This window comes from Candoia aspera, chromosome 3 (assembly GCF_035149785.1).
Source record: "Candoia aspera isolate rCanAsp1 chromosome 3, rCanAsp1.hap2, whole genome shotgun sequence".
Classification (NCBI taxonomy): Eukaryota; Metazoa; Chordata; class Lepidosauria; order Squamata; family Boidae; genus Candoia; species Candoia aspera.
The window spans coordinates 95,315,108-95,340,526 of NC_086155.1; the positions used below are offsets into that span (position 1 = coordinate 95,315,108).

The following is a 25,419-nucleotide window of genomic DNA, read 5'->3' on the forward strand; positions in this document are numbered from 1 at the left end:
TGCAATTACACTGAACAAATGTTTGGAGGATACATATAATACGTTGTGTCTTTTTCTTTAGATTTTCTGTCCTGCATTAAGAAATTTATTTATCCCAGTGTTTTTAAATTGTTGGCTTGCCAAACATGCTTTGGAGAATATGATTGTAAGTATGACAAAGTAGATGAGAAATGTTTGAAGGGAGAAGAATTCATATTTTCTGTCTATGAGTCAATGCAAAAAAAAAAAAAGTCTGTTCTATAGTCCACTTAAACCATGCTATTTGAATTCAAGCTACTGTAAATTTATGGGAATAAATTGGCTTAACTTCAGATATGTTACCTTATTTGCTTTTGAACATTGAAATTGTTATATTGTTGGCATTTTCAGTCTTCTGTTTTATCTTCCTGTGTTATAGCTAGTTTAGGAATCCAAATGTGTTATCTATTTTGATAATAAAACTATTGGTCCAGCATTAATTCCTTTGATTCAGTGGATTGTTTTTTTACAGCCTCCAGCTGAGGATCTTTTCATGTCCCAGCTTAACAAATGCCAATTATAGTTGGCTCCTATACTATGCTGTTATACAGAACATGGGGGTGGTGGCTGGGGGAGAAAGAAAAGAAAAGAATATGGGGAAATAGAACCATACTTATTTATGCTTAGTATACTTGGCTTGGAGGCCTGCAGTCAATTTGAAAAATAAGAATGGGGCTAAAAATGTGCAGTGAAAGTTCTTATTATAGGCATAATGGTGCTTCATTTTTTAAATGTGCTGCAAATTTCAAGTTCGGTACCATTGTAATCTAGGCAAATGTGATACAAACATTAGCTTGGGTTCAAGGATTTTCATTTGAACTGTGAATTTAGTGAGCAGCCTAATTAATTTTTAGTTTTGATTCTCCATCTACTAAATAGGAACAACAGTAGTTATTATGTGCTTTACAGATTTATTGCGATCCGGTCACAGATAAAACTATTGTTATCCATTCAATGACTATCTACTAGTCGGACTGTTGTAATTTATTCTATATATTTTGCCCTTTGGCCCTCCAGAAGATGCAAAATATGCAGATGTCTGTGCTCCATTTCCTGTCATGAACAGATTGTAAATCTGAAGCTATACTACTCACTGCTTCTCATTCTGAATCAAAAGTCTTCTTATTTACTTCTTAATCCATAACTGGCTTAAATTAGAATGTAGTTTTAAGGACTTATGGTTTCATATATAATTAGTTGATGTTTATTGACCCCTTTCTGATATTCCATATGAAAGACCATGGCATAGTATTGTTTAGTGGTGATGTTAGCCTTGATGGCACCTAGTTTCAGAAAGCCTGATCAACGGTTTCATTAATTAGCTGCACTATCTTTTTAATTTTTAAAAAAATGCATCCTTCTTGACTGCTGCCTCACTTATTTAATGAGCTGGTTTCACAGTCTTGTTTGTTGGTTGGATTTTTCATTTCAAATAGAATGATCTTCACAGAGCCATCCAGCGGACCCAGTCTGCAATGTTTAACCAAGTTCTGATTTTAATATCTACATTGCTGTGTCTTATCTTTACTTGGTAAGTTCCATGTAGCTGTATTATTACTGTTGCAATTCCTATACTGTGCTATTTCAAGCCAAAGTTCTAACCGTGTCCTGTTTAAGGAAATAAATAATAACTCTAAGAGGAAAGAATAGTAGGAAAGAATATGTAAATAATCTCCATTAGGTGAAAGCATTATAGTTCAGATAATAATACATATGCCTTTAATCAAGCAGGAGATAAAACTGATTGTATGTTTTCCCAAGGAACTGGTGGAGAAGGGGAAGCTATTCCTGTGGGAAGCTATTCTTTATATGTCCCTAACAGTGGGACAGAGGTAAATATTACAAATCACAATACTGAAAGCCTTAGGGAAACATGACAGATATGGTTGTTAAATCTGTTTTTCAATATTTTTAAATTCAGTGCTCCTTATGATTGCATAAATACTGAAATCAAATATGAGCCTTAAAAATGAACTTTTAAAATTTTTCTCTTCAAACCTTTATAAAATACTGAACCACACCATTTTGCATTTCTAGTATTTGCCGGCTTTGATCTCACTTCTTTTATAGGGTAATTGCCAAGGACTGCTACAATATTACAAAGTATGCCTCCTTTTCTTCCTAAGTCTTCTCCCTTTCTTGATTGTGAGAAATAAAAATATCTGATAGCATTCTCAAGTCTATGACTGATAAAGAGGCTAGTGCTGCTTGCAAGGGAACATTATGCTCAGGTTCATCCTGTGTTTTGTAACTGACAGGAAAAGATGAAGAAAATGGCAAGTTGACCTACAGCAATTATTGCTGCCTTCTGCATCTGCAGACACCAGCTTATTATGTCCCATTTTATTCTGGTCTTGTTCTGGCCCTTGTAGAGTGGAGAAAAAATAGTCTAGATACTGACAAAAATACTAATGACACACTTGTTAGCTAAGGAAATAAAGCAATTTGCAATTGTCTATAATGGTAATTGAAATCACATTCAGGCTGCCTTAAAACAGTTCTCTGTTGATTTCCCTTTTGTTTATATTGCTGTTCTTTTGAATCTTTTAATTACCGCATTTATATCTTTAAATAATCACTAGTAAATATTAATATTTTGGATAATTGCTTACATGTACTGATTGTTATACTCTGCCAGTCAACTGTATAAGAATTTTTGTAAGAGCTTGTACTACTTATACTGCTTCAGGCTTTCTTACATGGGTAGCCCTGGATTTTTGCTTAGTGGCATGAACATGTGCCAAAGCAACAAGGGAGAATCAGTGGTCTCAAGAGACAAGTGTCAGTGTGGTTGGGTAGCACTGTAGATTGGCAGTTTCTTGACTGTATCATAGTTTGTATTTTGATCACAGTCTAATAATCTGCATAAAAACAGAGGGAGACAGAGTCTCCTTGCCTTCCAGGTACCTTATATTTCACCCCTTTTCCATCCAACTATTAATGAGGAAATAGAAGAGCATTCACACTCAGACACTTTTCTACGTGAGCTTGTTTGAAAATACGTTGCAAAAAGCAGCTTAATCAAAATGGGTTTCATGTGGACACTTTGCATTGATCTGGAAAACTCAGAACTTTACTTAACACTTCTATTTTTTCCTAAAATACAAACAAGCTAACATGGAAACAAACATACCAATTATACTGATATGAATAGTCCTCCATTAGGCATGGAAGCCAGCTGGGTGTTTGTGGACCAGACACTCTCAGCCAAAACCATTCTGAAGGATTATTGTTGTGAGGAAAAATAGGGAGAGGGAGCACTATCTGTACCATCTTAAATGGTATGAAATAAAAGGGGTATAAACAAAGCAAACAAACAAATCAGACTAGTTGGAAAAATTGCCTGAAAAAATGGCTGAGTAAACATATTTTGCTTAAGGGAGAACTGTTCTCTGCCTGAAACATGATACAAAGACTCAAGTGTTCTACCCAGTCATTATCTTAGAAAAAAATCAATAACAGCAAGTAAATAAATAAATATATATGCACAGTCGGCTTAACAAAACAGGACATTCCCCCCCAAAAGTAGCTAATTGCAATTGCAAACTGCTTTATTCCCTTAACTAACACAACTGATATTTTCTTACAATTTAGTTTATTTTTTCCCACTCTATGAGGTTCTGAACAGAACCAGAATATAATGGCACATAGTAAGCTGGGCCCAGGATGAAGAACCGGGCAGAGCCAGAGAAAAGATATGAGACCCAGTGTAGTGTAGAGGTTATGGGTTCAAGACCAATTTCAGTGATGGGAGCTCCCTGGACTTTGGGTCAGTAGCACCCACTTAACCCAAATTACCTCACCGGGTTCTTGTTGTGAATAAAACAAAAAGGGATACCTGTGTAAGCTATCTGGTGTTCCTCAATTAAGAGCAGGTTTTTAATCTAACTAGTGAAACATAATAAAAGCTCATTTTGATTTCATTTAAATAAATTAAAGTTTAATTTACTTTCACCAGATAATATGGTCAATGCAGGTACATGAAGTGATAAAATGTAAATCATTTTCCTCTTATGTCATGTTACAAAATAAAATTTAATTAGAGTAGTTGGATGAGGGTCTCTGAGGGATGCAGTTCAGTTGTAGCTACTTGTAGGTCACCAATGAACATAGTTTTATTTATATGCTCCATTCTGCTGCTGTGTTCCATATCTGGGATAACAATTTAAAACTCTGTGAGATGGAATATTGGAACTGACTGATCATTTCTTAATTATGATTCAACAATTACATAGCACTCTAGATTATTCAAAGTATTTATCATATATCATCTCAGGAATTCTGACTTGAATTTTTTTCACTCCCTTATGCCTAATAGCATGTTTTGAGGGAAAGACAAGATTTATATGCTAGGACTGCCGGTTTGTTCTTCATCCATTACGCTAGCATATTTATTCTCAATTTTTCTGTACTTTCAAACATGTATATTCTAAATAACATGGGCTTATTTATCCAATATGTTCAAGAAAGATTAATATGACAAAATTGCTAAGAAGGACTGGGCTTTAAAATGTTACCTGTTTTGTAACACGAATGGGATTCTATTTTACTGATATAGAAAACTGGTCTCACTGACTAACACAGTCTCTGATTTCTTAAAGTAAATTATATTTGCACTCATGCCTAACAATTTGCTTTGTGTCCACTTGATGTATTTATCACAGGTTTTAAATAAAGCAGCCCTTATTTTGGATTTAATTAAATGTGCATTGGGGATTAATATCTGTTTGAAGTCTATTCCATCTTGCTTAGATTACTCAAATAATTGTCATTTATAACCATGTTTTATTTTTGATAATTTTACAGAGGAGTTGTGACATTTGCATAATGTGCAATTCTTTATAGAATTATTTCAGATGGGGCTTCTTGGGTAGCAGGTAGACTATGGTTATAGGGCAGCTAGAGCTCCAGTAGTGCCAAATAGTGGCTAATTATACCCATGGCAGTCTCTACCCAATTTCTTCTAGGAAAATGTGGGATTGCTGCTGGCTTGTGAACCAACATTTTCACAAAGATCTGGTCATTTGGGAGAAATTGCTCTGTTTATGACATAATTTTTCAGGCCTCTCCACCCCTTGCCTTTCCCTTTTAATTTGGTACTGTTAGCACAGTTATATGTACATTTGTTGTTTGTTAGTTTGATATAATAAAGTTATTAATTAGAAACTTCACAACACTTTATTTGTGCTACATTCATGGTCCAAATCTCAGCCATCAGTGAAGTCATATGTACCGCCACTACTCATAAATCTGGGAGTCATTTGTCTACTCCCAAGAAGAAATATAAGAATGACATTGGAGGGCTAGAGACTCATTTAATTGTACCTGATCTAGTGTCTTAGCAAGTAGGTTCTGCTTTGCTTGCCAAGCATCTCGACCCTTGCTTCCCAGAGGTTAGGCAGCCTTGCACAGTCACTGGATGTCAAACATGAAAACCATAATGTACAGCAGTAAACTTCTTCATTTTAAGTCCCCTAAAAATCATAATGAGAGCCAGTTTGGGTTAGTGAGTTAAGGCGCTAGGCTAGAAACCAGGAGAGGGTGAGTTCTAGTCCCACCTTAGGCACAAAGCCAGCTGGGTGAGCTAGGGCCCATCACTCTCTCTCAGCCCTAGGAAGGAGGCAGTGGCAAACAACTTCTGAAATCTTGCCAAGAAAACTGAAGGGACTAGTCCAGGCAGTCACAAGGAGTCAAAAACTGACTCGAAGGCACACACACACCAAAAACAAAACAAAACATCACCAAAGCCCGATAATGGAGTAAGAAAAAGCTTATCAGTATATATAGGCAATGCTAGAATTCAGCTGGTCTTTAAGTGTTGGGTTAGGAGGAATTAATGAATGTAACATATGATTTATTGGCAAGACACATGGATTTAGCGAGAAATTGTTAACATTTATGTTTACAACACAATTCAACAGATAAATATGGTGACATTTTTCAAGTATTGCTAGGTAACAGGTGCAAGTGCTATAGCTTAATGGTAAATAACCTGTTTTGCAAGTTCAAAGTTCTAAATAGGGCTGATAAAGTCTTCTGTAGATGGACTTCAGTGTCTGGCATACAATAAGACAGCTTTTATATTCCTGTGTAGCTTAGAAACATAATCAATAAGCGAATGCCCAGCATTCTGGATAGGCTGTAGAATTCAGTATTAGAGGCTTCCATTCTATGCTCTGCAGACTACAATACAAAACCAGTTTGCAAATGTCAAGAGAGCTTACTCACACAGTATGTCTTTCTCACAAATGATTACCTGTTACATTCCAAAGTGTGGGAACAGTTTAAGTGAGCTTGTAGAGAAAGTGTTGCCATCAGTGCTCCATTGTGCCTTTTTTATTTCTATATAATTGCATGCTGAAGAAGAGCCAAGCCTGACAAATAAACCATATATTTGCACACTGCTCATTAAGTCTTTGCTAAGAGCTGCATTCTAACTTCACTCACGTAAACGTAAGACTTTTCTTAAGTCAAAATTATGATTTTCTGTGTTCTCATCTCTGTGTGTACCTGTGCCCTCTAATGTTAGCAGTTTACAAGTAGGGAAATTCTCAGGAATACCATGGATTTTGTTGATAGAGCTGACAGAAATTATCTCTTCCTCATGTGAATGGAAGAGCAATGTAGATTCCAACACAAGAGATTTAAGGTGGGGAAGGATCACTTCTACTTCATAAATTTGCCTAAAAGAAAAACATGATTTCCACGACAGGTCCCATCAATGAAGAAATTGAACACAGCATTGGACTGAATTCCTTGCCAATTAAATTAGCAGAAAGTAGACTAGTGTTAAGACCTTTGAATGCGATTCAGAAAATAGGACTAGGCACATGTATGTATGTATGTATGTATGTATAACCTCTTCCTTATTGTTCATAATTATAACACTGAACAGCCTATTAAACTTACATTTTTGTGGTGGAATTTTTTGACCTTAGGGACATTTCCAAAATATTATTGAAGATGAATAGTTCGACATTTTTGTGGTATCAGCTAGGCAATTAGTATCCTCCCCATAAAACCAGCACACTTTTAGAAGAAAGATCAAAGGCAATAAAAAAAAAACCTGTTTAATGTACTCACTGATGAAAAAAGGGCCAAGACATGCACAGACAATTCTCAGGGTTCTGTAACCTAACCCTTTGCTCATTGCAATAAACCTGTATCTTCTGAATAATAGAAAATCTTGCTTTCTTGATTGTGAACTGCCAAAGGGGCTTGACATAGTTGGAGAAAGAGTGCTTTTGTTTTTTAAACCAGCTATATAGACTGCTTCTATATGCCCTTTTCATTAGGGTATATCTAAAAATAGCACATCCTCAATAACTTGTCTTAAAAGTAGTAGTAAGTACAATTACTTTGTCCTCTTGCTCTTGCTTAGTGCTTTCTACTGCTGGTAGAACCACAGAACGATATTGAAGACATGTATTACGCTTTCAAGAATCATTAGTTAGGCAGTCACGTAAACTGCAATTTCTTAATAGTTTTAGATCTCAGTGACACATAGAATCCAATTTATGTCTCTGGTTTTTCAAATAAAGCAGCAGGATAGGCAGGTAGAAACCTGTCCTTTGGTTAGAATAGGAGAATACACCGAGTGAACAGAAGCAAGATAATGCATGTAGGAAGATTCCAGCTAATAGTTTTGATTTCTACAGCCCTTTTTCTTTGGCAAATGTACACTGAAATAAAAGTAGTACCAGAACAGAGCTTTGCTCTCTAACAACATTGTCTTCCAACTCCATTTTATAGTATCAGAGTACCTAAATTTAGATGTTTACAGTAGTGCTTTTGTTTTGCTGTGCCTGTGCAGGGCTAAAAATTAGCAAATTGTTTATGTGCCATCAAGTCATTGTTAGCTCTTAGTGACCACCTAGATAGACTTTTTCCATTATGATCTGTCCCTAACCTGGTCTTTCAGGTCTTCCAATGGTGTACTCATCGCCACTGTAACTGAGTCTATCCATCTTGCTGCTGGTTGTCGTCTTCTAAATGGTGTCAGTGTTTTAACATTTCTATATTGGCTTTGTAAGGCCATAGATCTTCCTAAATATTTAGGATTGGGAATAGAATTATTTGCAAATGTTTTGGCAATTAAAGTTCCAAAACAGATACATCCAGATACTTGAGTAGCAAAATGGCAAATTCTCTGTATGTCATGAAATCTGAAGATGATGAAGTTAGTCCCACCAACCCCAAGATAATAAAGCTGTTTTTTCCCCTAACAAATGCTATTATTAGGGGTTTATTTCCTCTCTCCACAGTATTTCTTCATATTGTACATGTCGTGAGATGCAGTCATAGGAAAGCATCATGTATTGCTACTTGGGTTGTATTTTAAGCTTCTTCCATGTTTATCTCCTAAAAACAACAACAACAACCTTGTGGTATGTGTGTAGCTAAATCCTCTGACCTTGCCAAAAGGTACAGAGAAGCAAAAAGTAGGAATGGCTGGTATATCAAAATTTAGAATCAGCTACAGATGAAGATACAAGTGGGATAACTGTAGTTCACTCACAAAGAGCAATATATTATGTCATATCAGATGAAAGGTTTTTTTTTAAAGAGTATGATTTTTTTGTTGTTGCTTATTCATTTTTTTGTGCATGCAATGTTGTTGTTCAATTAAACATAATAAAATTATATTTCTGTCCCATTCATATTGTGCAGTGTAACTGTATTTTGGAGTTTTACTAAATAACCATTAGCTTGCCTTCTTTGATCTGAAAATAATATTATGCTGTAGTTGTTTACTGTATTATTTGCTGCCTCTCTGTGGGAATTGCATTCCAAGAAGCTTAAGTATTCCTTTGTCATGTTTGTGTTTTTTCCCTAATTTGTTAATGCATTAATTTTACAAGTCCAAAGAAAAAACAAGAAAAGAATAAAAAGATAGAAAAAGGAAATTTAGAAACATTAAAACAATAGTTTTAAAAGTTTCAAAAAAATCAATATATATCTGCATATTGGAATATCTTATATCAGTTTGAAATGTTAAGTCAGTACTAAAATAAATCAATATTAAAATCATATTATTATGATGGTTATTATACAATAAACAACAAAATCCAAGCAAAAACAAGGTAGCAGCCTGGCACTTTGAAGATTTCTTCCTGGATGAGTCATAGTAAAATAGTCCCTAAGGCTGGAAAGTTAATGAACAATCACAGTGAAGACTGTCAGAGATGTCCTTTACCTTATACAATTTCTCCAGAATTGTAAGATTTGAGTGCTTGTAAAACACCATGAATGTTCTTTTTATAAGAACATCTTCTGTCCCATATTAGGCTATAGAACATTCTACAATATTATGTCTTTCCATAATTTTAGAAATTTCAAACTTGGAGAGCTGACCATGGAGAATTAAATGGGATGAAAGAGAAATTGCTGTTAAGTTGTGCCTCCCACTGTAACTTTAATGTATCTTTTCAGTTTTGAGAGCTTCCACAGATAGTTTTACCTTTGAAGAACACCCTTTTTAAAAATCAATGCTATTGTTAGGTAAGAGGCTGTGAATAACTGCAGCTGTAAGGAAATCACTTTCCAAGTACTATAATGAGGGGTGAGAAGTAACAAGACAGTCATTTTAAGTTAGCCACTGAGCATTTAGCATTCTGAAATGAACAAACAGAACTTTAGTCAACTCCTAAAAGTGTTCAGAGACAGAAATTAAATGGATCTTGTGCAAGAGGAATTCCACAATGAGAATACAGCACAGAAAGGTGTATTTCTTACATCTAATGAGTCAGATGAAGAACTATTCTCCATCAGCTGTTCAGAAAGGCATGAATCATATGCCCCCACATATCTCTACCAAAACCCAATCCTATGGTTAGTGCTACACAGAGGAAGCCAAGCTCTGTGGGTTCTATCAGAAGTAAAACAACCTTTTCTAAACATGAGGAAAGTTTTGCTGCTCTTCCCTGTGCCATGATTTGCCCAGCTTTCTAGGCAAACTTTAACCTTATGTTCAGGAAATGCATACTTGGCATGGGTTTTAGCATAAACATGAAATGCAAATTTTCTTTTTTTTACGGGAACTACTGTAAATCAAAAATCCAGCAAACAATGACTCAGTATTCCAAAGTTCAGACAGTACTAAGTGTGACCAGTTGTAGACATTAGGATTATTCCCTTTTTCATCCATTCCCTTTTTCATCCAGCTTTCTGTTATTTCACTGTAGCTTATAATAATTTTGTCCTTTATTAAGAGACAAAGTTTTTCTTAATAAAGGACACAATTATTCAAATTTTGTCCTTCAAAATATAAATATTCATGGAAATTAAGAGGGTGTAAGGTATTTTTCATGTCTTTTTAGTAAAATATTAGCCATCATAGCACAGGCAGTATCAAATGAAACTAGGGGAGGCAGGAAGAGACGAGGGTAAAAGCATGCAAAACATATGCAACATTTTTTAAAATAGTAATAATAGCAACACAGACCACGTCTTTATTGGTATAGCTTATTGAAGAGGTTTGATGCTCACAAAACACGGATCTGCGGTTTGGCCAGCCTGATTGCCATCCAGATCCTTCCCAGTTTGCTAGGGTTTTCTATTTATTCTTATTTCTGGTGTTTTAGATTTTTGTGGTCTAGCAGCTCTTTTGATTCTTTTGACTGATTTATTATAATTGTATACCTAGGCTCCCCCCAGGATAGTACCACATACATCAGTATGCTCACACGCAACTCCCTTACCTTCTTCCAGTATCTATGCCACCTGACTTGCTTTGTGATTGGTTATGGCATCATAGTTGATATTTCATGACTCTCTTCCCATGGCACCTAAAATGCATTCTCAAAACTCCACACTGCCCACTGGCCAAAATGGTTGGGGACTTCTTGTAATAGGGCAAGTTTAGGTGCTATTTTGTGCTGCTGTTCTTAGATACTTATTTTAAAATGCTTATATGACATTGATTGTAAGCCACTTGTAAAAACATTGTTTTGAAAGGCAACTCTGAGTAAATCATTTTCAGTATGTGCATAATTTCTAAATTGCTACCTAGTTATTGCAAGGGGTAAAAAGGGTTTAGGATCCTTGAAAATACTCCATTCCAGGCCCAGGCATTTCAGACACCATCCACTGAGCAGCTAAAGATCATTCTTTCCCTGTCATAACACAGAGATCTTCCACACCCTGCTGAAGAACGTATTAAAGAATAATTTATAATTTTAATAATAAAGAATAATTCTATATAATTTATAGAATTATTTTTATTATAATTAATAACAACATTATTATAATCAATAGAATTAAAAAGAATTGTTATTGTTTAATAATAAAGATGGAGAAGGGTTTATTAAATAAGAAAACAATTTTAATTATATATGGAAAGCTGTTATTTTCAGCAATGAGAAATTCCAAGCAGGGTTCCATGCCACTAAGTTTAGCATACTGCATAGGACCATTTGGGAAATGATCAAGTGGAACATATCTGTTTGTTTTCTCCACATGTGACTGCCTTTATTGTGTCAAAAGATTGAGTTCCCTTAGGTACTCTTCAAAGTGATTCATTCTAAGTCTGCTCAAGAGAGTTCTTTAAACAAAGCCTGATCTGTGTATTCAATCATAAGGCTGTTAAACATTGCTTCAGAACTTCTTCAGAATATTACTTTCTATGGGATTTCTCATATCTTTCATATCAACAGGTTGTCCAATTTATTGATAGCAACTTTTTTTTCTAAACTGTAACTCTAAAAATATAGATTGTCGTGGGATGTTCAAGCAAGAAATCATTGATGGCTTCAGCCATGACTCATTCAAGTTGCAGAAAGGACAGTTTTGAGTAAGATGGGATGTCTGAATGGCCAAGACAAGAAATGGCAGAATGCAATATAAATGAATATTGTTGAGGAAAATAACAAAAGAGGTGATTTGCACTGTAGTATCCAAGCTTGGTTTATGTACAAAATTACTTCATTAAATTGTGCAGCACAGTATAACTACAAATACAAGCCTTTTAGCGGGTTCAGACTTTCATTAACTGAACTTGTAGCAGACCTGGGATTAGGATGGAACAGTGATATATTCATGCATGCAGCATATTTTAACACACTGTCTCTAAATACTGCCCAGGAGTATTTAGTATTTGAGACTATATGTTGAGTATAGTTGAATGCTCTAAAATCTCAGTTCAACTGTCTTCTTCTACCTGCTGCTATGATATCTAAGGTTCTTTACCTGAAGTTGCTCAAGGGTTTCTATATAGAAATTATACTCTTTCCTATTATATGTTCTACAATAGGAAGGAGTATAATTTTATGATTCTTTCCAGAAAAGCAACTTTATGATCACTTAGTGAACATAATGGTATGGCTTTTTAAAGCGAAACATCATACATGTATCATCTGAAGTTATTTATTTTTATTTATCATATTTTTATCACCGCCCATCTCCCCCACACTGGGAGGTTCACAATAAAAAGGTTAGTGTTTTCAAATGAAAAAGTGCATTTTTTTTCTCTTGTTACATTCACTCTAATAATCAGGTCTCGTATATTTCTCAGTGTTTGAGATAAAGGATAATGTGGGCTCATTAATTCTGAAATATGCAGACTTTTGTGAAATGCAAAACTATACTTTTTTTACATTAATGCAAATGTGGATATTAGATAATTAATCCCCTGACCAAGCAGAATTGTCATGCATTAACCCATCTAGTTACAGGCGTTGTTTTTGTTTTTATTAATTCTTTTCTTTATATAGTATTTGTGGAATTCAGCATCTGGAACGAGCAGGAAACAAGCTGACTCTCTTTGACTCCCTCTATTTCTGCATAGTGACGTTTTCCACTGTAGGCTTTGGGGATGTTACTCCCAAGATCTGGCCTTCCAAATTGCTGGTTGTCATTATGATCTGTGTTGCCCTTGTAGTATTACCAATACAGGTAAACAATATTATTTTCTCATTAAAAAAAGACTTAGAATAACAGAGTTTTAATTTTGAATATTTTGTAATGACTACACTTGTGTTTTACATCATCATTTCAAAACTGTATCTTCTTTTGTTATTTATATATAAAATGATTTCCTTGTTCTCTACTTGCAATACAGCATTAGCATACATGACTGTATATATAAAATACATTTCATAATAATGGGGTAAAAATCTAGAATTTAAGAAACTAGAAGCTAGACTTTGGTTTAGGAATAAATTGTAAAATTTACCTATATTTAATACTCAGTTTTTTTTAGAATTTGACTATGAAGTCAGTGTTTTTTTTTTAATTGTAATAGACTGGCTAAGGAAACCAAAGAAGAAGATAATGCATGTATAAAAACTTTGAATTTGAAACCAGGCCTGTGTATTTCATACATGCACGAAGTACTGGGATTGATCTCTTGCAAACCAGAATTCATTTCCATGCTTAGTTGTCCACATGCAGACTTACTAAATTTCCAAATGGAGTTTAGGTGGCACACAATTAGTAATAACAGCCATTTTATCTGCAAATTTTACTCCATGATTAAAGTAAAATGTAAGTAGTATGATTCACATTTAAAAATGCAGATTGAACAAAATCCTAAAGCAACTCTACTTATCTCAGGTGAACTTGCTGTGAAATCCCAAAGGAGGGAATAACTGAACCCCTCGTTCATGTCTAAAGTCATGGTCCAGACCTTGTTAGTCCGCTATCCAGCATGTAAAACAAAAGTGATGTGTAACTGAAAGACAGATATTTATTGACAAAGTTTATTTATTGACAGACTCATGGATCTACTAATAGGAATTTCTATTACATCAGTAAAGCTAAAGACTTCATTCTTTCGAAGTTAGTGTGACTCCACTTCTGATTTTCCACATTCACTGATCCATTTGTATTTACAAAAAGATCTGTTCCCAGAATTCTGTTTTCTGTAGTCTGAAAGGTCACTTGTTCTGCCTATAGGCTTAAGTTAAATGATTAAATTTCTCCACCCATTGTTTGAAAAACAGATTAAATTATTCCCTACAAGTATAATCAGGCTGTAATGGTTTATGTGGAATAATAAATAATGAATAATAAATAATGGGAAAAATTTAATCATTCAACATCATCTATTTATTTGTTGTTTAGGAAGATGATAATGATTTTCAAGATTGATTTAGTCCTTGCTCCATAATATACCCAACTACAATTCTTTGCTTACATGTAGTCGAATCATTTCCATATAATCTTAGGTGGAGAAAAAAGGGAAAAGCTGTGCATTCAAGGTAAATTTATTAAGATTTGGTAAGAGATTAAGTATGTCTCTCCAATGAGAATATACATAGATAATGTGTCTCTCTGGAGAAAATATGCATAGATGCAGAGTTCCTTCTAAGACGTTTTGCATTTTAAAACCCATATTGGGATATTTTGCTTCAATGGTCACAGTATATGTTTATTTCTGATATTTGCTTATATAACTGCCTTATTGGTAAACTTAAATTACTGGCCCTGTGTAATTTCTCAGCTAGTTAACATGGTCTAAGCCAGTGATGGAGAACCTATGACACGCATGTCAAAGGTGACATGCCACAACATTTTGGGTGACACACCAGCATTCACCAACACCCTACAACAACAAAAGGCACTGCAACTCCTCCCACCCACCTATTTCCTCCCACCATCTCTGCCCTTTTGGCTGCCCAGAATTGGATTGTATTTTTTTAAAATAAATGAATAGGTTAAGAATCATATCATATTTTTATCACCACTCATCTCCCTCATACGGGGGACTCCCCCATACAGGGGAATTGTTTCTCTTTTGTTCGGAGGCGTGGCACGACACACCAGCAGAGACAAGTTAGGCATTTTCCGAATTTTAGACATGCCAAGCCCAAAAGGTTCGCTGTCACTGGTCTGAGCCAACAACATGATACATGGCAATCTGATTAAAATTTTATCAGATTTTTATAGTACTTTAGTTTTCCCTTTGAAATGCATGCAGAGGAAGACCTTGAAGCAAAATTATTATTCATAGTCGACATGCTTCACAACATAGATATCCTATAAAGACTGGTCTACCCATTCAGAAACCTATGTTAAGATGCTCCTATATACTACTCCAGACTGAAGGTGGGGAATCATATGAATAAATATTCCTATTTACAGTAGACATATCAGAACTCCCTAGCTTTCTCAGGGCTGGCTTATCAGAATGTATAGAGTGTTCTTTCTCATGGGCTTGCTTTCAAAAGAATTTTTGGTGTAGCAAGTGATAATTATGTTCCCAGCCAAATTAGACTAGTACTATAATAGAGATTTACCGCTCGATTTCTTGCATGTGTGCACTCTAACATACCCACACAACCTTCATACCTCTTTAATAGTAAGCACCATTTTGTAAAGCATAGAAGAAGAAGAAGAAGAAGAAGAAGAAGAAGAAGAAGAAGAAGAAGAAGAAGAAGAAGAAGGAATAGTAGACAAAGTAGATTGAAGGGATAACAGAAGAAAACATAGCTAAATCTAGTTTAGCTCAACACCATATACTGTACTATTCCATACCTTTGTATTTCTGCAAACCATCCTTCCATCATATCCCTACACCAAATCATATACTTCCTTTTGTTCTTTAAACTTCTCATCTCTCTCTTTGTGAGGATCTCATGAATTCCATACAAACTTTTCTTGGCTTTCTCCTTCCTCTTGATCTATTTCACCCTTCATATTTTTGTTTGGTGAGTCTATTCATACTCACTTTGCTTTTATGATCAAACCATGCTATTATACTTCCTTCCTATTAGTCACTCACTTTAGTCTAAAAAAATCTCATTCCATTAATCATTTATTCATTTTTAATCCTCTTCTTGTAGTACCACACATATTTCTTAAGTACTCCATTTCCACTGGATTCCACTTATTTTTATGTTTTTTCTGGCATAGCCAATTCTCACTCTTAGATAATGAAGTGGGCAGAAGCATACCCTTATACACTTTAGCTTCTTTCAATAAATATTCATTCCTCACACCAGCCCACAATATTACCCACTCTGTTTCTACCAGTATTTGTAGTTCTTAAATTTCTCAATCTGTTTTATCATCTTTAGTAAACATACTACCAAGCCACACTGGTTCATCTACATGTGCTCTGCATTTTCGCTATTTATATATAACTTGCAATTATTTTATTTCCTCTGTCAGAAACAACTTCCTTGGTCTTTGATACATTAATTTTCAAATCCTTCTCCTTTCAAACTTTACTGCAAATCGTTCAGGTTCTAGTCAACGGTATGACATAATCTCTGTGCAAAAGTACATACATATTCACATCCTGACTTCTAATTGCATTTCTTATAATATGTCTATAACTATATTAAACAACCAAGGAGACATTGCATATCCTTGTCATACTCTGTGCTTAAAATTGAGCCATCTATATATTACTAAAACTCACAGTGTTTGTCTGCCTGTAACCTTCAGGGCCTCATGTGGCGCAGAGTGGTAGGCAGCAGTATTGCAACCTAAAACTCTCCCTACGATCCGAGTTGGATCCCAGCAGAAGCTGGATTCTTGGGTAGCCGGCTCAGGTTGACTCAGCCTTCCATCCTTCCGGGGTCGGTAAAATGAGTACCCAGCTTGCCGGGAAAGGTGACGACTGGGGAAGGCAATGGCAAACCACCCCGCTATAGTCTGCCAAGAAAACGTTGCAAAAGTGGCACCCCCCCAAAGGGTCAGACATGACTCAGTGCTTGCACAGGGGACCTTTCACCTCACAACCTTCAATTGGTTGAAATGGTGCATCATAGGGCAACAGTTTTTTGAATCAACATACCTCAAATGGGCTAAGTTAAAGAATCTGTCCAAAATCTCAACGGGTCTTGGGTTGTCTAGTTCACTTAAAAAAAAAAAGAACAGCAAACATACAATAAACTTGACCACATTCATACATACCTCAAAAACTTGCTGAAGAGCAAAATACCTTGTCTCAGGAACCCTGCCCAGGAGAAAGCTGCATTGCATCTATCATACCCTTCAAAATCAGAATTCTGCCAAACACTTCTTAACACTTTCAAAACATTGATTAAAAATTCTGTCAAAATTGCTGTGCATTTTCTATGCTTCTTTAACCTTAACCATTACTTACTCTCTTTGAGTACATTGTTTACAACTATTTTTCTGTGTACTAGTCATTTCATCATTACACCAAGAGTCCTTTTCATATTTCTGTTTCCACAACTCCACACACTTCTGTGGTATTCAGTAATTTAATTCTTTTCAGTCTGTTTCATGCAGCTTCCTGAACATCTTGCATCCATTTTCCATTCTATTGGCTCACCATCTAATAGCCATCTATGGCGGTGGTGTCGCTTTCTGAAAACCATGATTTTTTACTTTGATTTATTAATAATCAGAGAATTACTTTGTGTGTGTGTGTGTGTGTCAGAAGCACCTACCAAGGCACTTCTGTACTGAAAGGATTTGCTGGTGACGTCACCTTTTCCTGGGGGATGCCCAAATGGGGCTCATTTCATGTCCCTGGTATTTTCCCATCAAAGTGGTACCTATTCATCTACTTGCATTTGCATGCTTTCGAACTGCTAGGTTAGCAGGAGCTGGGACAAATTGACGGGAGCTCACTCCATCATGCAGCTTGCGCTCTTGGGTTTCAAACTGCTGAGCTACTGACCTTAATGGGCCTCTGACTCAGCATCTTAACCAGTGAGCCACCGTGGCCCCTAGAGAATTACTATGACAGTAGGCGCCATCTTTCCTTATTTAGGGGTAGCCTTCTGTGAGACTGGATCTTGGCTCCCTTATCATCAAAGGAGCTCACTCAGAGTGAGGGCACGTGCGAATTTACTGCTTACATTAATAAATCACAACTATCCAGGTTCCTCAGCCCCAATTATGAAAATACATAAGGCCAAGGTTACCCCTGTGCTCTTATATGGAGCTGAAATTTGGGACTAAAAACACGCACCATTATTAGAACAGACACAATCACAGCATCTGAGAAGTATGTTGGGTGTGGATAAAAGGACCTCAGCTGCTGCAGTTAGAGCTGAATTGGGAATTTATTCAATTTGTTCTTTATCTAAAATCAGGGCATATTAATACTGGTGCAAAATAAGTGTTATGCAAACTGCCAGACTTCCAAAGCTGTGTCTGATAGAACAGACAAAATCTCAGTTAGAGATCTCTTGGATTGTACAACTGACAAATTATATCAGGAGCTATGGTCTCCCTGTTTCTTGTCCAACTGTCTCTGGAAAACAAGTTTAAAAAATTGTTGCATGAAAAATTTTGGATATCGAAGCTCAGAGGGACATATAGCCACCCTTAGTAAGGCTGGCACATTGAAATGGATGAGCCACTATAAATGTACCTTCAAAATTGTGAAATATTTAAGCACAGAAATGCCCAAATGTTTAAGGGGGGTATTTACTTGAGCAAGATTTGAGCAGCTGGACACAATGCTTAAATGCGGAAGGTTTAACCAAGCCCCTTGTAATGAACATACTTGTATTTGCAGAGCCCCCGAGATAGAAGACATTACATATACAGTATATTATTTGAATGTCAATTGTATAAGAAAGAGAGAGATCAATATCTTGGACCACATATTAGTTGAACGGCCTATTGGGGTCCTTATATTAAAACAACGTATTTCATGTATGGTCAGAATCCAAAAATTGCATATAATATGGCCCTGTATTTGAACAAAACAGTACAGTTGAGAACTACATATGTGGATCTGATTGGGGAAGACAGTAGAGGTGACACAGAAATATGATTTGCATTTTCTTTTACTTATTTCTTTTATTCTATTTTTAACATATGGTCTTATTACTGTTCTGTGTTTTATATTTTGTATTCTGATATGGACTAATGGCTAATCAATAAAGTATTACTATTACTACTACATTTTCCATTCATTCTGTTAGATTAATCTATCTTTTAATACTTCATAATTTGTACTACCTCTTTCTTTAGTTATTCTACTTCCATTATTATTTTTTTCACTTGTTCCCTTTTCTCCATATCCTTGACATACCAAAATCTAGTCTGTCCCACATTTAGAACCTTTCATCAGCTTTCTATCCTTCACTAATTCTCTCAATCTAACAATCAAATCAATCATACATTTAGATTAGTTCCATTACAATGTATATGCATGAAGAGACATATACTAAAACCATAAATTCAAACCATACCTCATCTCTAATTTTTCTATCACCATCATTCATTGAAATTTAACATAGGAATATGATGTATGCATTTCTACTTTCACCTACATTTGCAACAGTCTCAGTGACATCAATTCATACTATGTGATATACATTTTAATCCTTTCATACATAATTAAACCTCCACCTTCATCAACTCCCTCCTACTAGTTCAATTCACCATTCAGATCTATTACATTCTTCCCCTTTCTCTTCATTTCATTTTATTTATGCTTTTCACTAGTTGGTCCTCTTACAATCCAAATAACAATTTTTCCATATCATGGTCATCACCAGATGAGCCCATAAATAATGACCTCTGCCACCCATCATAGCTTTGATTAATTGAGACATTCATATAATGTTACAGTATTTAGTAAGAGAGAGTAGATTAGGGTGCCAATGTTAGATATATCTTTGTCATGTAACATTTCAGCTAATGATAAGGATAGTGTTGGTCAGTTTGAGCACGTGTTAGCTAATATGCCAAAAATACAACCAAAGCCCAGTTGATTTTCATGTTGTGCTGTGCAAGGTAAGATTTATACTCTAGAAATGACCAGGAAAGCCAAAATACTGTTGCCCACACCCAGCTAACGAGGAGGTATATGTAATATGCTAATACGCTCAGGATGTATTTATTTATTTATCGAATTTATCATCGCCCATCTCCCAAAAGGGACTCTGGGTGGTTTACCATAAAACATAAATAAGAAAAATATAAAACTGTATATTTTCAAGTGTGGTTTCCTGAAATGTGTATTACTGGAATTGCCAGTTTACCCTTCCTAGTTTAATTGTTATATATTCTGTATGTGAGATATTGCTATGAGCCATTTTAGATTTAAATCAATACAAACAGATATCCAGACAATTGAACTACATGGTTTGTCACCATCTCCTCAGCTGACTTCTTGAGGCCTTGAAACATACTTCATCTGTGTTCAAATAAATGTGTCATTTTTTTTACCTTTTATTTTATTGCAGTTTGAGCAACTGGCTTATTTGTGGATGGAAAGACAAAAATCAGGTGGAAATTATAGCCGACATAGAGCTCAGACCGAGAAACATGTTGTTTTGTGTGTCAGTTCTCTTAAGATTGACCTGCTTATGGATTTTCTGAATGAGTTCTATGCTCATCCTAGGCTCCAGGTAAGTCAAACAGATCATTTTAATTCAGGCAGAAATATTTTGCGGACCATCTCCTAAAATTTTTATTTCACATATGACTGAAATATTCATCTTAACAGAGTCATGGTCACCTACTTATATCTGTAAAATTTAACTCATTTTAAAATTTATTAAAGGAGTATAAAACATCTAGCACTTCTTTTTACTATATTCATGTAGTTTCTTTAGTGCCAATCCTGAGATTTTTTTTATGATGAATAAGATTTTTGTAGTAACCTCTAAAGCTTACATTTTCTGCTGTCGAACACAGATTCCTTTTCAGTGTGTGTAATGCTTAAGATTTTTTGCCAGAGGAAGTGATTTAAACTCAACTCTGCATGAGGCTAAGCATTACACATTGATATCTGGCAGAGCAACTTTGGCGTCAGTAAAATCACTACTGAAATAAATAGCAGGAGCATTTTTTTCTTTTTTCTTTAGAAAAATAAAAAGTTAAAAATAAGTTACCCTTCAACTATCCTTCTCTCAACCCTCAATTTTTCCAAAATAAATATTAAATAGAACAATTATCCATGAAATATAACCATATAACATTTTTTCTTGTTCTTTTTCTTTCTTCCAACATGCATTTTTATAGGACTACTATGTGGTTATATTGTGTCCCACTGAGATGGATGTTCAGGTTCGAAGAGTACTTCAAATTCCAATGTGGTCCCAAAGGGTTATCTACTTGCAAGGTTCAGCTCTGAAGGATCAAGACCTCCTGAGAGCTAAGTAGGTACCAAACCAATGGATAAGGATCTTAAAAGAATATTCATGTGTCTTATGATCTTAACATAAAACTAATTTGACAGAAGACTCTTTTTCACATTTACTGGACATCCCAGAGAACGTTTAAAAAGGGCTGGCTATTAGCATCATTTTGGAAGTATTAAATAGGTAAGAGGAAATTTACCCCTACTGTTACCTCTTTTTGGTTACAGTCAGGGACAGGGTTTGATAATATGATATTACGAAGATCAGTAGGATTTAAACATGTCAATGCACTTTTGAAATATGTACCTGAAGTTTGGAATTTATCATTATATTAAGTATTTATTGAGCACAGGGAGCAATTGCAGTATTGAAAAGATAGGGTGCCTTCAGATTTACAACTTTGGATCACTGATATACTGTATATTCACTTTTAGCTCTTTATCAAGATAATGGAAAGCCTGATTATCATTATTCCATGTGATCATGATTTTGCTAAAAAACTAGGTTAAATTATTTCTCATATGCAACGTAACATGGTATTCTTGGTTCTCCCTTTTGTCTCCTTTCTTTTTGGTATATTAAAACAAAAATAAAGAGCTAAGTAATTTGTGCTTCGTATTTGTAATTCTGATTTCCATATATAAGAAGTAGAGGGAGAATGCAAGGCATGTGTTAGAAACCATTTAAATCATTAGGATATTCATTCCTGTTTATAGTTTGGCATTTACTCTTTTGAATTTCAAATATTAGAAATCTAGTTATTAATTCAATGAGTTCAAGATTTCTTTTGTTGTTTGCTATTTCTTCCTTTTGTATTTAATACCTTGATTATGTTTCAGCTAAGTTAGTAGAAATTAGCATTCTAGTGAAAAGTACAAATCTAGGAACATTTTATGGGCAACTGTAACTTTATAGTGAAGTGAACTACAATCAGTTACAATTTTCTGCACATCTGTTCTTGTATAATATAGATGTTATAAATATTTAAATAAGTATAATACATTTGCTAGGTACATTTGCATTAAAAACATCTTTATATATTGATACAAACTTTGAAGTAGCCTTAAGATCCTGGGGTCCATCTCCCAGCCCACATAGGATAGGTTCCTGTTTTATTGAATGAAGAGCAAATAAGATAACATCTACTAGCCTTGTATTGTCTTTTTTGCAATAAGCTGTAGTAGGTGTAACAATAAGAGTTCTAGAATAAGGATTTCTAAATTAATTCTGATCTTCATGCAAGTTACTATGGTGAAAGATTTGCGTTTTTAAGTTATTAAAATGAAAAGCAGCAGAAATTTTAGAGGTCTGTAATCTTGAGCACATCAATAATCTTCTTTTGTAGGGACACAATGAATTATGTGGGATTTTTACTTGAAGGGGTTAAATCTGTTTAATTGATATAAGTGATAATTTAACAAGAAGAGGAGCCCATCAATTGGGATAGATTTTACACGATTCTTGGGGCAAAGTATTTTCTGGACTCTTGTTTGATATTATAAGCTGAACAGTTTGATTGATAATTATAAGCTAAACAGGTACTTAATCATAGACATTTCTTTGTGTGTTTCCTTATCAGTTATCTTAACTGCTTTGGAAATTTACTTCTGAACAGGATTGATCAGAGCTCATTTAGATCTGTCTCCTAAACCTTTGAGATGTCAGTCTCCCCTTATTGAGGTTGACAAATTCTGTCAGAAATAGAGATTCACAATTAATTTATAGATGTGAAACCTTTCCCTTCATTTTAAGTCTTTCATTGCAAAATAAGTATCTAATTCAAAACAAGAAATATAATTAATGAACCAAAAAATGGCTATATAAATAATTTCTTTAAAGGTCTTTAGATTACATACAGGTAGGCAGCTAAAAAAAAATTTAAGCATTTTTCCCTATCCTTTTTCTTTTCCATTCAGCCTCCTACTTTATTCTTTCCCCTGGTGAAATCTACTATTTTTCCTTTACACTGCAATCTTATATCTCTTCCAAGGCTTCAAGCTATATTTTTATTAGAAGTCTGCTCCTTCTTTGAAACCCACTGGAACAGGCATTGATTAGAGTTTCACTATGTTGTTTTCTTTAATTGAAGCCCTCTTTGTGCCCCTAGATTCTTGTTATAAAAAAGGAGAGACTCAATAAAACTTAGTCATTCAGCATCTTTTTCAATATGGACTCTGCCCTCCTGTCAATTTCCTGACAGTGCCAAACATAAAATATTGGAGTCACTGTGGGACTATGATATATGGTATGGGTTTTTGGTTCACAGATTTCTCATTTTCATCTCTATTAACCTTGAAGGTACACTTTGTTTTTAAAGAATTCTTAAAACTGAGACCATTTGAAAGACTCTTAGTTGCAGATGGATTAAGCAATTCCATAATTACCTTTACCTTCAGTCTTCAGTCATTTTCAGTTTTAACTACATTAACTAATTTTAAAAATAGCCTGGCCATTGCTTTAATCATTATTAAAGTTTTAAAAACTAGGTCATTGTGTAATAAAGGTAGGAACTCGTTTGACACCAAAAACAATATTGCAATAGCTTTTATTTTTACCATATTAAGTATCACTTTATACCTTGGTTAAAATTTGTTGTCCTATGACTTGCAGGATTTTACAAAAGTTTAGGGGTTGCAAAATCCCCTGTGGTGCAGTCATTTACATTCTACTGTGAAATAGTCTTCAGTGAAACTTACTCCTAGATATGTAATTATGGGATTGCAGCTGCTTGAGTATATGGGAGTGAGACATAATCATTTTGAATGGTTAGTTCTTATAAAATAGATGTCTGATTTCCTATTAAGAGTTATTATTTATTTATTTACTCATTAACTGTGTATGATGCCCACCTCCCAATGACTCTGGTTGTTATAAAAAAATGTTATAGAAAATAATCAGGAAATTATCTCTTCAAAGGAAATAATGTTGCATGCTACTTAATAAATAAACCAAAATAAACAGAAATAAAAAATCAAAACATTTCCAGTTTTAACTGTATATTATTATATCAATCACTAATAAACATACATGGATGGATAGCCCTATGTTGTTAAAAAGAATTTTGTGATTTTCTCTGGATAATCAAGTTTAGATAGTGAACTTGAATTTTTAAAAACTGTCCCTTAAACATAATACCTGTAGCTTTATTTATTTATTTATTTATCAAATTTGTCACCGCCCATCTCCTCCAACCGGAGGGACTCTGGGCGGTTTACAATACAGAATAAATATACAATAAAATTCTAATAAATATACAATAAAATTCTAATAAATATACAATAAAATTCTAATAAAATCCCATTAAAACTAAAACTAAAACAATTCCTTAACTACCCCAGCTCATAAAATCTAGATGGCTATGATCTCTTCAGTCATTATGTAGGAGGGGCACTTCAAGGCACTAGCCAACCCCAAGTATGTCGATTCTCCTACCTGCCCCAAGCCCGGTGGCAGAGCCAGGTCTTCAACTTCCTCCGGAAGGCTAAAAGCGATGGGGCTAATCTTACCTCCAGGGGCAAGATGTTCCAGAGGGCAGGGGCCACTACAGAGAAGGCCTGCTTCCTGGACCCCGCCAGATGGAATTCTCTTATCAACGGGATCCTCAGCATGCCCTCTCTGCATGACTGGGTGGGACGGGCTGATGATACGGGGAAGAGGCGGTCCCTCAGGTAACCCGGTCCCACGCCATGTAGGGCTTTAATTATTTAGTCTGTAGCAAACACAAAGCCAAGCAACTATTAAAATGTACATTTCTCCTTACAAATCATGTCATTGAATATACCCTTCTCATTTTTTAAACAATATGTAGCCTAAATATAGGAATTTAATTGACCATATTTTAAGAAATGTAGTGGAAGTTGCTAAGCAGCAGTGTGCCTCACTCCTCTTATAATGAGCATCTTATAGTCACTTTACTTTGTAACCCTTCTAGTAAATGAAGTGTTTAGTATGTTTTGGCTACTATTAACCAAGACATAAAACTCTGAACTGTTATTTGTTGCTCAGTATCTCAGTTTGTATACTTTTCTCTAGCCCCTGTGAGAAACCAAGTGTGTAAGGGGTGCAAGTTCATCTTTTGTAAAAGGAACAGTATGATGATTTTAAATCACTTTCCTTTTTGTAAAGTAATAGAGATAATTTCTTATTTGATAATTCCACAGAAAAGAGCAATAAGAAGGCAGTGTGTGTAGAGTTGCTTCAGATTCAGCATCCCTGAGCTAGGGGGAAGTGCTATTAAGTTTGCCTCCACAGCTTGTGATGACTTTCTGCTTTATATTGTAATGATAGGATATCTAGTGGATGAAACAAGGTAGGATAACCCCTCAGTCTGCAAATTATTTGCAGGACTTCCTCTCCCTGACGGTATCTTCCCCATGGC

General features: G+C 35.0%; 1 protein-coding gene across 1 annotated transcript in view; it reads left to right on the plus strand.

Moving 5' to 3' along the window:
- Positions 1-25,419, plus strand: part of KCNT2 (potassium sodium-activated channel subfamily T member 2) — a 240,259-nt gene that overhangs the window by 118,438 nt on the left and 96,402 nt on the right. The window contains exons 7-11 of the mRNA XM_063298399.1: positions 62-145; positions 1,455-1,549; positions 12,729-12,909; positions 20,142-20,306; positions 20,923-21,059. Of these exons, the coding sequence (XP_063154469.1) occupies positions 62-145; positions 1,455-1,549; positions 12,729-12,909; positions 20,142-20,306; positions 20,923-21,059 (662 nt within the window). The remainder of the gene's footprint in view (positions 1-61; positions 146-1,454; positions 1,550-12,728; positions 12,910-20,141; positions 20,307-20,922; positions 21,060-25,419) is intronic.